Source organism: Delphinus delphis, chromosome 7, assembly GCF_949987515.2.
Source record: "Delphinus delphis chromosome 7, mDelDel1.2, whole genome shotgun sequence".
Taxonomy (NCBI): Eukaryota; Metazoa; Chordata; class Mammalia; order Artiodactyla; family Delphinidae; genus Delphinus; species Delphinus delphis.
In genome coordinates, this window is record NC_082689.1 from 108,633,891 (window position 1) to 108,648,852 (window position 14,962).

Below are 14,962 nucleotides of genomic sequence, written 5' to 3' on the forward strand. Positions count from 1 at the left end.
AACATAGTTTATATTTAGAGTCCTGTTCCTTTCCATAAAATCATACTGTAAGCATTTCCTCCTGTCGCTCAGAATTCCCACCCATGCCTTCAGTAACTGCAGAACATTCTGTCCTGTGTGTGTATCGTAATTAACAGAACGAGTTCCTCGACGTGGAGCATTTAGACTGTCCTCTTTTATTTTCCAGTTTAAACCCAATGGCAATACACTTTGCCAAGAACGAATTTTTGTTCCCGTTTCAGATGATTTCTCTGGATCAATGACTAGAAATGGAGTGTTTGATGCTCAGGGTGATACATTGGCCATAGAGCGTATGAGAGAATGAAAGTTGCCCATTTGTGAGAATCCCACTTTGACCGAAGCTGTGTCAACACTGTGGACAAGGATAATAAGTGACAGTCAAATGGCCAGTCTACCCCAGGCGCTGTCCTAGGTGCTCACCACGTACTAGCTCACAAGGACCCTACAGAGGAGCGCCACCACATTGGACACAAGAGGAGACTGGGGTTGGTACTTCCCAAGGTGGTCTAGGTGTGGGGCGGGGATTCAGTCGCCCTGCAGGACGGCCCCTCGTGCTGCCCCCGTCCACTCTGTGCCTGGCCGCCGTGCTCAGCTCACCAGTAGGCAGGGGAGCTTTCTGTGTACTCTCGGTCTTCCCACATCCGGATGGAGCTGGGGATGGAGAAAGCATGTCCAGAGTCTTCTGAGCTTTAGCCGGTTCTAGTGGAGCTGAGATCTGGGAAGCCAAGCGATGCTGACTGAGATACACAGTGCCTTTTCTGGTGCCTCAACATATTGGGCTGGCCAAAAAGTTCATTTGGGTTTTTTCCGTACCATCTTATGGGAAACCCCGAACAAACTTTTTGGCCAGCCCCATATCTCCAAGAATCCACTTCCTTCCTTTGCCATTTTGGTGCCCCAGACACCTTCCCTTGGAGAAGCGCTTTCCTGCCGCATCATGGGAGCCCAGGTGTACTTTGCTGAATCAGCAGTGGCTCTTTTTCCTTCCCTGGGTCTCAGTGCATTAAGTGCACACGTGGGCAGCTGAGGGCCCTTTCAGAATTTCCAGAGAGCAAGGCTGCAGTCTCCTGACAGGTCATTGGTCAGAGGGTGCGGGCAGCTACCAGACCCTGCCACAGTGTCCCTGTCCCCTCGCCCAGCCAGGCAGGGGAGCCAGCAGAGGCGACAAATTCTCAGAGTGTGTTACTGTGCCAGGTCTCCAGCTACCTCATCCGGTCCTGAAAGAAACGGTGCTGAGCTCAGGCCGTGACCAGATCAGCTGTGACGGTGGCTGCTTGTTTGCATTGCTGAGGGGGTACCAGGCCCCCCCCCCAGTTCTAGTTGCTGAAGCCTAATATCGCACCCTTGCAAACGGAGGTGTGTAACAGTGTTTGAATGGAACCTCGTGCTCTATAAGCAGCACTTACGGTCATGAGCTCAGCGGTTCTCAGAGGGAGGCTCCTGCACCAGCAGCATTGCCTGGGAACATGTGAGAAATACAGAATCTCGCGTTCAACCCAGACCTGCTGACTCAGAATCTGGGCGGCGGGGGCAGTGACCCAGGAAGCTGGGATGGAACAGATCCCATGCCCCAGGCACTTCTGATGCACAATCAAGTTTGAGGACCAGGGCCTCAGCTGTCAGTCCTGTTAGGCTGGGGGTTTACTATCTCTGTGTAACAGAGACAGGAAAGGAGGCTCCAAGACGTGGGGTAACTTGCCTGTGAAAATCTGCCCTATGCCATAGGTGTCATCCTACCTCGAGATGGGAAGCATGGGTAACGTGCCATTTGAGAAGACAAGTAAGACTCCTAAGGGTGTTTAATTCCTTCCCTCCTTAGGGCCTTGCGTCTTGTACGCAGTGGATGGTGAGTAATTTATCTGTTCCTTCTTTATCCATAATTTAGCAAATTCCTCCCAAATGCTGCCAGGCTCCCAGTCTCCCTTTAGCCCTGAAAGAGAAACAGAGACGTGAAGGATGTTGTTTCCCTGGAGGACCCGCCATACTGAACCCTCGTTCCATGCCAGGCTTGCCATGTGTGTCCGCCCTGGGGATCAGGCGTTCTTTTCCTCTAGGGATCAGAGGTCAGAGCTGTGTGAGCTGCTGAAGCACATGTAAGAGTCCAGAGGGGGGTCGAGGAGTGAGTTCTGAGTAGGCAGAGCCCCTCTCAGGAGGATGGAGAAACATGGGGCCTTGGGAATGGACTGTGTCTGGGGACCTCTGAGCCCAGCCAAGCCTGGGGAGCCTGAGGCTTAGAATATGGGCTGGATCTGGGTGGGGATCGGGGACAGAGCTGCAGAACTGCCCGTGATGACAAATCCCACCTCCGAGGTGCCGCTCGACCTAGCTGGACAGAGTAAGATGAAGGAGAGGGCCATCAGCCGGGAACGGCCACGGCATAAAAGGCCTTGACACCAGCTCCACACACTGACCCGGACATCACACAAACCCCAGAGGCTGAGCGCAGTCCCGTGCACACACGGATAGGAGGGCTCCAGTCCATCCCTCTCCCGGTGGGGTGTGAGGGCCTCCAGAGCCTGGACCCCGACCTCGGTCAGAGCAGGGACGCTATCTCACTCTCGGGTAACACCCGCCTCCTCTCCTCCTCAGCTTCCGTTTCCTCTTAAACTTGTTCTCCTTTCAACGTGAAGATCAGTGGGCTTGATAAAGGGACAGGTGCAAATCAGAAGTTAAATAGTTGGGTCTCCTCTCCCAGTGAGCTGAAGCCACACCAGCTGTTTCCAGGGCAGGCTTTCTCCTCCTCCCGGGAAGAGCAAACCTGCTGAGCTCCTTTCCGTGGTCTTGGCATTGTCTCAAGTCTGAGCTTCTGTTGACGCCTGCTGGACCAGACACCTCTCCAGCACCCCCGCTACCCCAGCCTGGGAAGCGGACGGATACCAAGCACCAGCATCCTCCCCAGAACCAGGCACAGCAGCCGGACTGGATCTTCTCCTCCCCTTCTTCCTGTCTCTCTTGAATTCCATTTTCTTAGAAGCCCTCAGGTCCTCAGGAGGCGGTGGGCACAGGGTGTGGGGAGGGAGCGGTGGTTCCCTTTCCTCACTCTGTGCCGTGGGGATATTTGCTGCCTCCTGAACAAGCCCCAAACCCCACACAGCCCAAGCTGACAAGGTTCCCTCTCTCAGAGGAGCATCCGCATGTGGACAGTGGCGACTTCATGTTGCTCAGCAGACCCTTGTCTCCCCAGATGCGCCCTCCCCCCACCCCGTTAGGGCTTCTTGCTGACTCCCACTGCTGTCACCGTCCTGGGCTGGGGAGACAGGGGCTCCATTTTTTATACTCTGGCCCCAGGAACAGAGACAAAGCAGCGTTTCCTTTTACTTAGACCCTGTAGCTCAACTGAGGCAGACTGGTCCTTGTATTGGAATAAGGCTCTATTTAAAAAAAACAAAAAGCTCAGGGGTAATAGCAGGCAAATATAGGTGGAGGAAAGCCTGGACACTCTGGGTTGTGAGTTACAGCATCCTCAGCTTTCAGTTCCCCTCCCCTGAGCACATCCCCCAAACAACAATGCCTGAGTATGAAAACTCCCTGAGCAAAAGATCCAGAGGCAGGAAGACCCCCTCTCCTGCCTCTGCCCCCAGGCTGCATCTTCCCCAGTTTACTGATGCCGGGAATGGCTCTGATCTCCAGAGCAGGGAGTCTACCTCTCCTTGCCCACTCGCAGGCCCCAGTACTTCACCCACCAGTGTTTTGATGTGGCTGGTAGGTTGCAGCCTGCAAGGCTCCGGTACCCGGAGACATCTGTGCAGCATCAGGCACCAGGGCAACAGGGAAGGCAGCATCACAGCCAGGAGGAGGAAAGCGTGGCTGGATCATTGGATGGGGTTTCAGAGCAGTGTAATAACATTGCACAGCACTTTGGCAGCCCTGGGCCCGGGGAGACTGTTTATAAGGTGACACACAGGGACCATGAGGGCAATAGTTTTGACCTTGAGAATGGCAGGCACATTCTGATAAAAGGCAGGTCAAATTCACATTGGCCTCGCCTGGCCGGGTACTTTGTCTGGAGAATTTGGTCTGCAAGCCCGGGGAAGGCGACACAGGCTCTCTGCACAGATAGGAAGGGTGACCTGCTGGAAGCTGCAGGCAGTAACGCCCCTCCCCAGCATACAACCTGCAGCTGCCGGGAGCCCAGACCCCGACACCCGATGACCCACCGTGAGCTTTCCCTCCACGTCCTTCTCTTACCACTGCTGCTGGCATCACCCACTCAGCATCTCAGCAGGCCAGCCTTGGGGACCACCCCCTCCAGGAAGCCTTCGGGAGAACCCAGAAACCTACCCTTTCCAAAATTACCCACAGACGTCCTTGTCTCTGCTGTACGGTCTGCTCCTTGAAGGCAGGGGCCTTGCCTTAACTATCCACCACGTTGCTGGGATGTAGTAGGTGCTAAAGGAAGTTTATTTTTAGTTAATTTTTATTGGAGTATAGTTGAGTTACAGTGTTATGTTAGTTTCATGTGTACGGCAAGGTGAATTTGTTATGCGTATACATGTATCCACTCTCTTTTAGATTCTTTTCCCATATACACCATTACAGAGTATTGAGTAGAGTTCCCTGTGCTACACAGTAGGTCCTTACTAGTTATCTATTTTACATATAGTGGTGTGTATATGTCCATCCCAATCTCCCATTTATCCCTCCCCCTGTTGCCCCTTGGTAACCATAAGTTTGGTTTCTCCATCTGTGACTCTGTTTCCCGGGCACGTCTTTCTTGCTCATATTGACACTTAAACACACAGAGTCTAACTTTTCATGTAAATGTGTCGTGTCTCCTCAACCAAGTCCTAAACCTTCTGGGGACAGACCTCATCCTCTCTGCATCCGGTGAAGCCTGGGGCTGGGCAAATGCTAACTGCTCAGCCGACCTTGGCTGTCTTGCAAGAGAGATGGACAGTGGATACCGAGCTATCCGTTTCTTTCCTTGGGGCTCTTATATTCCGAGACCCATTCTTCCCCTGTTGTAGCTTGAATGCTACACCCTTTCAGTGTGAGATAACAACAGACCATCAAAGAAAAGTAAATGTCTTTGACCTTTTTCTTACCACAAAGGAAAGTCAGTTAGTAAACGTCAATCGTCAGCTGATTTCTGTTTCACTTGCATCAGGCCTTTGAGGCCAGAATCTAGAAAAGGAAGGAGAAACTCCAGTGTGAGCCAAGGAGAACTATCTAGGGCCACAAACGTTCCTGTCCTTCCTCTGAACCCAAGTCAGCCTCACGCAAAGCCATCACCCACTAAGCCCCCTGAAAAAGAAGGCTCTCAGTGTAAGTAGCCCAGAGCAAACCATCAAGCGAGAGATGTGGTTGCCACGTCTGCTCATTGCTGGCGTTGACACCGTTGTCATGGCATGAATTCTTCAAGGACTTGATGACAAACCTTTGGGTCAACAAGCGTTTCCCTTCGTGCTACTAAGGCTTAAATAATCTTACTCTTCCCAGAGTCTTCTGCCCCGTGCCTGAATTCTTCCTCTTGGTTGGACCAGGTGGGAGATGGGAAACAGGAATGGGGTGCTTCCTCCAGGACCCCTGAGGCAATAGGAAAAACCATTAGAGGTGGGTCAGGGGGTGCTGAAGACAAACGCTTGCAGGAAAAAGAAGTTCCCTGCACAGCTTCATCAGAAAACACAAGAGAAGCAAGGCTTTTGGTGGCAACAGGAGGGTCGACTTGTGTCCCTGGAGCCAGTGCCTGAGCACTGCTCTCTGTTGACATCTGAGAAGCACCGCTGGAGCCCCGAGGATCCAGCTGCTGCTAAAGTGCTGCATCCTATTAGCGGTGCCCAAGCTGCCAGCTGGAGTGGAGATTGTCGCCTGCATGGAGGGGCAGCACCTCTGCACCCTGCTACCTCCCAGGGGTGCTGCCTTTGACCAGGAAACATGCAGCGGACCACCCTGCAGACGTAGAGAGTCAGCAGGGCTCTGGCTGCTGCCACGTTGCAGATGGCACAGGAAAGAAGCCGTTCCCAACCATGGCAGCTTGCACTCTGGAGAGAGCACACATTTTAGAGCCGGGGATCCCAGGTTACAACACAGACTCTGCCTCTTTGGGCTGTGAGATGTCGACCACTTGCTCAAGCTCTTTGGAGATAAACACTTCCCTCTGGCTCGCTTGCTGTGAGGAATGTAAGTGGCAACTTACTTCACCCAGAGCCTGCTGCCTAGTAAGTCCTCCCCCTGCTTCCCCCCCTGAGGCTGAGCCCCCAGGACTTGTGTCAGAACTTCCCTAGTCCTGGAACATTCTTCCCACCCCTGAAATTTCCCAAGGCCTCTAGGAGAGCATCAGCCTCCCCCCCATCCCTGCCCTCACTCCCCACCATGCCTCCATGGGAGGTGGTGACTTCCCTGCATGTGAGTTGGGGGCAGGAACAGCCCTTCCCTTCCTCTCCCTCTCCGGATCCACAGCTACGGGAAACATCTGTTGTCCCTGCCCTTGGCCCTGGCCTTGTGGCCAGGCCTGCAGCTGGGTGGCCACACGGGGGTGTTCAGAAGCCCAGAGGTATCGGGCTGTTTGACCATTCGGCCGCCATCACCTAGATCAGCTTTCACTGGTATGAGCCCGTGCTTTGTTCTCCATCCGCCTGCTCCTTGCTTGATCTCTTAGACGGGCTACCCTTGAACCCGACACTGTAGGACACAAAGGGTTTCGTGTATTCCCTCTTGTCGTGTTGTGGTCTAAATCACAGTCTCCAAAAATCGTGGTAAATGCCGCCCTCAGTAAGAAACCCCCTTTACACTGTGACTCAGATCCACATGCTTGTGGTGTGTGTGCACAAAAGAAATCAGAGCTCCCTAAACAGTATCCCGACTGCCCACGATGGACCTCGTGGTTTCTATGCTAGTTTCTCCGTCTCCTCTCTCTTTTCCTGTTTTGGTTTCTTTCTTTATTTCTCCTTCCCTTTTTCTCTCTTTGCCTCTCTCTCTCTCTAGCTGGTTGTCACCCACCAGTGACTTGGGGCTTCCTGTGTGACACACTGCCCTAAATAAGTCACCCATCACAATCACGCCACCCAGGGAAACTGTAAGCACCCTGGGGTCACAGACTCACTTTTTGTTTCTTGGAAGCTCTCCCGGTCCCTGCAGTGAAACGGGAAAGAGAGACACTGAGCATCCGGCGCTTTCTGACTGTCAGCCGGACGATGCTGGGAATTCACGACAGCATCCAGCGTCTGCCTGGACCCACGGCATCTGGGAACTGGTCCCTTAGCTGAATGGCATTGAATTCCATGCAAACCAGAGTAATAATGACTCACAATCAAAGCAGTGGCTACAACGGAAAAACACCTATTCTGAGCTACGTACCACATAGTAACTGTCTATATAACATATATACAGTATTTATCACGTGTGTGTGTATCATTTCTAACACTTACCACAAAGTGGGTTTGTTATCCCTGTTTACACACACAGAAACTAAAGCCAGTCTGTATTAAGCATTTTACCGAATATGCTGCCATTAAGTCAGTCCAGCCAGGATATGAACCCAAGGGTCATCAGAGTGATGTGGACAGTGCAGGGCGCAGTTTCATCCTCTGTTCCCCAGATAGGACTAGGCTTTCAAATAACTCTCAACAACTGTTACTCCGTGCCAGCCACGCAGGACTGTGAGTAAGACAGATGCGGTCCTGGGACTCGAAGAGCTTTCTCTCTGGAGGGGGCGTTGCAATCTTGAGGAGAGCTAGGATGGAAACGCACAGGGCACTTTGGGTCTCTACAAAAAGGGTGGAGGCCATTCATTCTTGTCCAATCTCAGGAGTAGACCGCTGTCTGTTCTGATCTCAGATGCACACTTGGCCATAAATAACACCTTTCTTTGCCATAAAATCCACCCACCTCAAGCTGCTCATCGGCCCCCAATCCCAGTTCCTGAACTCGGAGTGATTCTAATCCCAAGCTCCTACTTACCCTTGAAACTCAGCAAGGGGTGGACTCTCATTCCAGGCTCGTAATCCAATCGCACAGTAACCCTGGGAGGGATTCGAGCTCACTCCAACTAGCCTTCTGCAAATATCCCATATCATTGATGCTGGCTGAAACAGCATGAGGTGGTGTAGCCAGTGAGGACTCTCACTGCAGCATCTCCAGAAGCAAGAGATCAAAGCCCAAGTTTCAGGACCCTAGGTGCCATGGATGGCAAGCAGTCATTTGGGGAGAAAACTGAGAACTAAAGAAAGGTGAGGGGCTGTTGTAAGGGCTAAGCTCTCTGCCTGAAATGCTTATACTCTTTTTTTTTTTTTGCGGTACGCAGGCCTCTCACTGTTGTGGCTTCTCCCGCTGCAGAGCACAGGCTCCAGATGCGCAGGCTCAGAGGCCATGGCTCATGGGCCCAGCCGCTCTGCGGCATGTGGGATCTTCCCGGACCGAGGCACGAACCCGTGTCCCCTGCATCAGCAGGCAGACTTTCAACCACTGCGCCACCAGGGAAGCCCAATGCTTATACTCTTGTTTGTGTCACAAACTCCTATTCATCCTTCAAGGGCCCATCCTGATAAACCCTCTCTGGGAAGCCTTCTCTTACACCAGCTGTTCTCAACCCTGAGCGTTCATCAGAATCACCTGCAGGACTGTTACCACAGATTACTGGGCCCCAGCCCCAGTGCTTCTGGTACAGTAGGTCTGGGGTGGAGCCCAGGAATGTGCATTTCTAACAGGCTCCCAGGAAATGCTGCTGTTCCAGAGACCACACTTTGACAACCACTGTCTTATACCATCCCCACCTTCCCAGACATGCCCAAGCTTCCTCCTCTGTGCCAGTTCTGACCTAGGTGGCAAGTCTGGCCAGGCTGAGTGTCACTACCCTGGAGTCCGGTCACATGGTGCAACTTGACCAAATTCAGCTCTGGTCCCTACGCCCAAGCCAAGAAATTCACCCCAAGTGATCCAAGGCAAATGCCTCTGGTCCTCACCCAGCTCACCCAGGCTCACCACTGAGCAGGGCCCTGCAGGGTTAGGCATGTCATCTTGAGGCTGCTCAGGCTCAAACAGGAGAGATTCTGACCCAGGGAAATCAATTACACTTTTCTGGAACTCAGCTTCCAAATCTGTAAAAAGGGGACAATAATAACTGCTACTGAATGGCATTGTCATAGGGACTATTTGAGTTAAAACACATTAAGTGCTAAGAACAGTACCTGGCACATGGTAAGCAATTGCTAATTGTTTTTAAAAGAAGAAATAGCAGGGCTTCCCTGGTGGCGCAGTGGTTGAGAGTCCGCCTGCCAACGCAGGGGACATGCATTCGTGCCCCGGTCCAGGAAGATCCCACATGCTGCGGAGCAGCTAAGCCCGTGAGCCATGGCCTCTGAGCCTGCGCGTCCGGAGCTTGTGCTCCGCAACGGGAGAGGCCACAACAGTGAGAGGCCCGCGTACCGCAAAAAAAAAAAAAAAAAAAAAAAAAAAGAAGAAGAAATAGCAGTACTTTCTAATCCTGGCTGCCTTGGACAAACTGACTTAAGAAAGGTTTGCTTTCACCTGGAAAATTCCTAACAGCAATCCTGGGTATTTGAGCTTCTACAACCATCCATGCCAGCTTAAGGAAGGGGCTATTCTTTCTTGCTGAAATGGGAGGTGCATAGTGATGGAGTAAGCTCTAGGACTCTGGCCTCTGCATGCATTCATTTACTGTGTGCATTTATCCCCTCGATCATGCATTCCGTAAATGTTTAGCATACCTACTGTGTGCTAAGTACTAAGTCCCAGGCTGCACTTGACCACCCTGGATTGCAAAGTCCAGCATCCATTTGACCTTCTCCTGTCTGTACTTCCCTCCCCCTGCCCTGATACCTGCTCTGTCTCTTTGCTGACTTGAGGCCTTGTTTTCTCCTCTCCGCCACCTCTAGGCTCTGTGCTGGCCTCAGAGCCCCCAGCCTGGCTCTCCTCCTCCGGGTCTCAAGCCTGAAGCCCCCACTTCCCTCCACCACCAGCCAGCTTCTTATCAGAAAGAGGCATCTGGCAGCTGCGCTGGGGAGAATGACCTCATCACGCTATAATTAAAGTGATTATCTGAGCAGAAATGACTATTATGAAGCAGCCTTCTCTGTTTTAATACGTGGAGCCCTTGTAATGGGAACATGGGATTTCCATGTGAACACTGATATTTCCGTGCTCTAATAAATCCTTCCTCTCACACATATCCCAGAGGAGAGGTTCCTGCTCTCCTGGACATCGTATCCTTCTGGCTAGACCACTGAGCTTCTGAAAAACGCACATCAGTCTCTGAGCCTCAGTGTCCCACCTGTGAAATGGGTTAATAATACCATGTACCTGGTATACTAGATGGATATCAACTAAACCAACACCTGACATGTGTAGACACCCCACAGGTGGTCTGTTTTTACCATCATCATGAGAAAAGCTGAGGCCTGAAGAGGCAGGTGACACTGCACTAAACACAGTCGTGCCTGCCCTCACACCCCCACAGGTGTCTGGCGAGCACCTGCAGGTGCGGGCAGGGGTCTGGGTCAGGGATGCAGCAGAGGTCCCTCACATATGGCTGGCTCAGTCCTGGAGGTGCCATAACGGCGTCTGATAGCCCTGGGAGTGACACAATGCTCTCCAGCAACGGTCAGCGGACATGCAGAGCCTGGGCCCGGCCCTGTGCGGCCCCGGCCAGAGGCCTGTCTGCGTGCCACGCAGTTTCCCATGCACGCTGGGCCACTGCACCTGTGAGCAGAGGGTGCAAGCTCGGCGGAGACACTGCAGGGCATGGGCAGCCGTCCTCTCTCACCTCAGGCTCTTCTGTTCTGTCCACAGAGCCCGACCCCGGGATGGCCTCGAGGGAGATGGACATCGCCGTCATTGCAGGTACGCTGTCCGGGGGCCCTTCAAACAGCCAGGAGGGTCAGAGGAAACACTAAGGGCAGGACCTGCCATGGCCCTGCTTTCCTTCCCTCAAAGGTGGTTTGAAGGTGGACCGGGGGACTCTGGCTCTGTAAGAAAATGTCCAACACAGCATCCTGGTGGGTGAGGTGCCAAGGCATCTGCATCAGGGCCTGTCAGGACCCTAGATGCACAGGGAAGCGGGGCTGGAGGGAGAGCCGCTCTGGTGAGGGAGGGGTGGGGTTGGGGGCTGACCAGGGTTCCCTGACTTCTCTCCCGGCTCCCTCAACCCACACTGCTTCTTGTCGTAGGTCTCACGCCCCTGTCTCTCCATCCTAACCCTGCCCTAGGCTTGCTCTGAAGCCCATACTGGCCCCCACTGTTCACAGCTGTGACCCAAACTGTGTTTCAGGACAGACTAAGTCTGTGAGCTATAGCTTGCGGTGTCCTTCTGACCTTCACACTTCTCCCTAGCTCATTCCTAGCTCAGGGAACTTCACGTTTCGACATAAATAAATAAAAGCAGGCAATCACCCTGATGTTCTCCTACTCACTGAACGGCCGGACCTTCTTTTTCTCAGACAATGCCATTAACATCATGCAGAACAGAAGTGTCCCCTAAAGGCCGCGGGGAGCTGAGGAAATTGTCCCACAAAGCTGGGACTTGGGAACGGTTGTAACCTCTACATATTCTCCAAAGGCCCCTCCCCCAGTAAACCCACCTTCTAAGTCAAGGCAGAGGGTTTGTTCTGGGGTTTCAAAGCAAACACCTGCACTTGAACCTCCCCACGTGGGAGCACCACCCGTTAGTCCTACCCAAACTCTTTGGTCCTGCCCTCTCACCCCATCACTCCAAAGCCTGAGTGACCTCTTCCTTCTGACCAGCCCTCTAGCCACACCTCCCAGCCCCTCCTGCAGACCCCACCTCCCGGAGTACAGGGGAGCTGTGGGCTAAGGGGCACACACACCACACTTCTCCAGGGGCAGCCCTCGCCCCCGCCCGCTCCTGGCACTTTCCCGGTTTTCGCACTTCAATCCCATGCCCGGGAAACCCCTCAGCTGGGATTGTCCTGCTTCTAAAACTCAGTTATCAGATTTACAAAGTACAGCAGAAATGCTAAGGGATGGAGTGATTTGCTCTGCAGGGCCAGGAGAGTAAGGCAAAGGCGTCTTCTTAGAGGAGGTGGGAGAGGCTGGATTCTGAAGGCAGCATCCAAGTTTACCAGGAAGGCAAGGGGAGGGGAAAATATTTTCAGCAGAGAGAACATGTGCAAAGACATGGAAAATTGGTCAAATAAAAAGTGTTTGGAGAATCGTAAATCGGCCAGAGGGACTCCAGTAAGAAGAGTTTGAAAATGATTGCAAGTTCTAAATACTAAAGTGTTACAAAGGTTTAGAGAGGGCCATTCATTTGAAGATTGAAGGAGACCTTCGATTAAACATGAATGCTTCTTGGGAGGGAAAGATATCGAATTGTTAACTGCGGTGATTTCTGAGCCGAAGGATTAAGGACATGTTAACGTCCATTTGTGTTTCTCTGAATTTGCCAGGTTTTAAAAAAGGATTGTGTCTTTATAAAATAATTTTTCCACCTTTTTAATAGCTATATATAAAATACCTAATTCTTTGAATTAAACTTATCTCTAAAAAAAAAAAAAACAATCCCTGAAAGTTCCAAGTCCCATGAACCTATCAGTTTTAGGCAAACCCGCGAGCTGCGTTCCGTGGATGGCGCACTGAGGTCTGCCTCCCTCAGCAGACGGGGAGCGCCTCGGAGCAGGGTCAGTGCTGGGATAAGATTCCAGTCTCAGTCTGAGGATGCTGCCCGGAGGGAGAGGGGAGGTCAGGGGTAGCTTAGATGGGCACAGGGGAGGGGCACGTGCCCTGGGCAGGGCAAGAGAGAGGCAGGAAGGAGCCAGCCTGTCTGGGCTTGGTGTCTGGCCGGCAGCGTGTCGGTCCCAGCACAACCCTGTGGGTCCCACCTGCGTCCTCCCCCATCCCAGCCCGCCTTCTCCCCCCGACACAGAGCCCTGTGCTTCCGCTCCTGCAGGCGTGATCGCGGCCGTGGCCTTCGTGCTGGTCTGCCTCCTCTTTCTCATGCTGCACTACATGTACCGGCACAAGGGCACGTACCACACCAACGAGGCCAAGGGCACGGAGTTTGCCGAGAGCGCCGACGCGGCCCTGCAGGACGACCCGTCCCTCCAGGACAACGGTGACAGCAGCAGAAAGGAGTACTTCATCTGAAGGACTTTACCAGGACTCACCTCCCGCCAACGCCTCCCCGTCCAGGAGAGAAAGCCCACCCCCCCACCTGCAGCACCAGGCAGCCCGCGAGCGCCCCCCGCACCCCAAGACACGCACCTCGCCTGGGACACTGGGTGCCGCCCAGTGGGGGAGGGAGCGAAGGAGGAACCCAGCTGCAGAGGCCTCTCCCAGGGACCCAGGCAGGCTCTGCCAGAGGGAAGAGAGGGAGGAGGTCGGCTCCCCCTGGGCCGCGCACGTTGCCACCTGCGTGTGGGGCATGGAAGTCCTCGCTGGGTGTGAATGGGGCTGTGGGCCTAGGAGTGGGGAGCAAGGAGTGAGTCATCATCACGCCGACTGCGGATAAAGACATCAAACGTCAGCCCTTGACATCTGAGGGGAACAGCAGGTGCCGGAGCTCAAAGGCACCTTTGTCTCCCATGGATGCAGCTCTCAATGATTGGAAATAAATCTGAAACGTAATGGAGCATTCAGAGTCAAATGACGTGACTGTGATTGTTTAGGGAAAGATAAAGGCTGCCCAGGGCTTACCTGTTATCCATGCAGTTTTGTGTTCTCTGATTGACTCCGCCCGCTGATACTGGGACGGCCACTTCAGGCTCCACGGGGCGGTTGTCAGAGAACACAGTCTGTACAGATGGCTCCTGGCCCCCACCAGGGAGGGAGAGAGGGAGGGCCCAGTGACCAGCATGCGTCTTCCCCACCTGGGCACAGCTTCAGGAAACAGATGCACGAGTGCAGTGTCCCTCTAGAAATAGGCTGCCCCAGCCCCCAGGGCACTGGCTGAAGCATTGGTTCCTGAATGCCCGGCGTTAGAAAGAATAGACCTGCTAAAAATACGAGCGAACCCCATCGGAAAAGGGTTCCCAAGCCCAATTCTAACGTGCAGAGGAGGCTTCCCTACAGCAACAAGCAGTTCAACTCAATGCTGACACTGCCCTGGAGACAGAATCAGATTCCACAGGTAGAGGGCTCAGTCCGACAGGATCACCCTCACCACAGATGTCAGTGACAGACCCACCAGCTACAAACTGAGGTTCCAACGACCCCCTCCAGGGGTTCGATTGATTTGCTAGAAGGGCTTGCAGAACTCAGAAAAACCAGTTTGCTCACAGATTACCGATTTATTATCAAAAGTCATTGAACCCCAAACTGCAAACTATTACATATACAATGCGTCAACAACAAGGTCCTACTGTATAGCCCAGGGAACTATATTCAGTATCCTGCAATAAACCATAACATAAAAGCATACGAAAAAGCATGTGTGTGTGACTGAGGAAAAGAATATATGTGTGTAACTGAGTCACTTTGCTGTACAACAGAAATTAACACAACATTTTAAATCAACTATACTTCAATTAAAAATATATATATATGTAAGGTTATTAAAGGTTAGGAATCTACGACCATGTAAAGCAATAGTGTAGGGTGAGGTCCTGAACAGGGCCCCAGCACAGTGGCACAGAAGCATTCTGGCTCCCCCAACAAGAAGCTCTCTGAAAAAGGGCCAAAAGGCTGTCCTTTTGGGTTTTTATGGAGGCTTCATCACATAATCATAATTAACTAAATCACTGGTCAATGATGATTGACCATCAACCTCCAGCCCTACTCCCGCCTGGAAGTCAAGGGGGCGAGACTGAAAGTTACAAACCTCTAGTCAGGTGGTTGGTTCCCCTGACAACCAGCCCCCAACCTTAGGGGCTTCCAAAAATCACCTCATCCAAATAACGAAAGACACCTTTATCACTCTCAGCACTTAGGAAATTCCAAGGGTTTTGGAAGCTATGAGCCAGGAACAGTGTACAGAGACCAAATAAATATATATGAGAAATATATTTTGGTCATCTGAATGACGAAATAT

The 14,962-nt window shown here is 52.6% G+C and overlaps 1 protein-coding gene across 1 annotated transcript in view; it reads left to right on the forward strand.

Moving 5' to 3' along the window:
• Positions 1 to 13,565, forward strand: part of GYPC (glycophorin C (Gerbich blood group)) — a 43,747-nt gene extending 30,182 nt beyond the window's left edge. Inside the window, exons 2-3 of the mRNA XM_060016955.1 lie at positions 10,768 to 10,818; positions 12,884 to 13,565. Of these exons, the coding sequence (XP_059872938.1) occupies positions 10,768 to 10,818; positions 12,884 to 13,080 (248 nt within the window). The 3' untranslated portion in view covers positions 13,081 to 13,565. The remainder of the gene's footprint in view (positions 1 to 10,767; positions 10,819 to 12,883) is intronic.
• Positions 13,566 to 14,962: the final 1,397 nt, after the last annotated feature.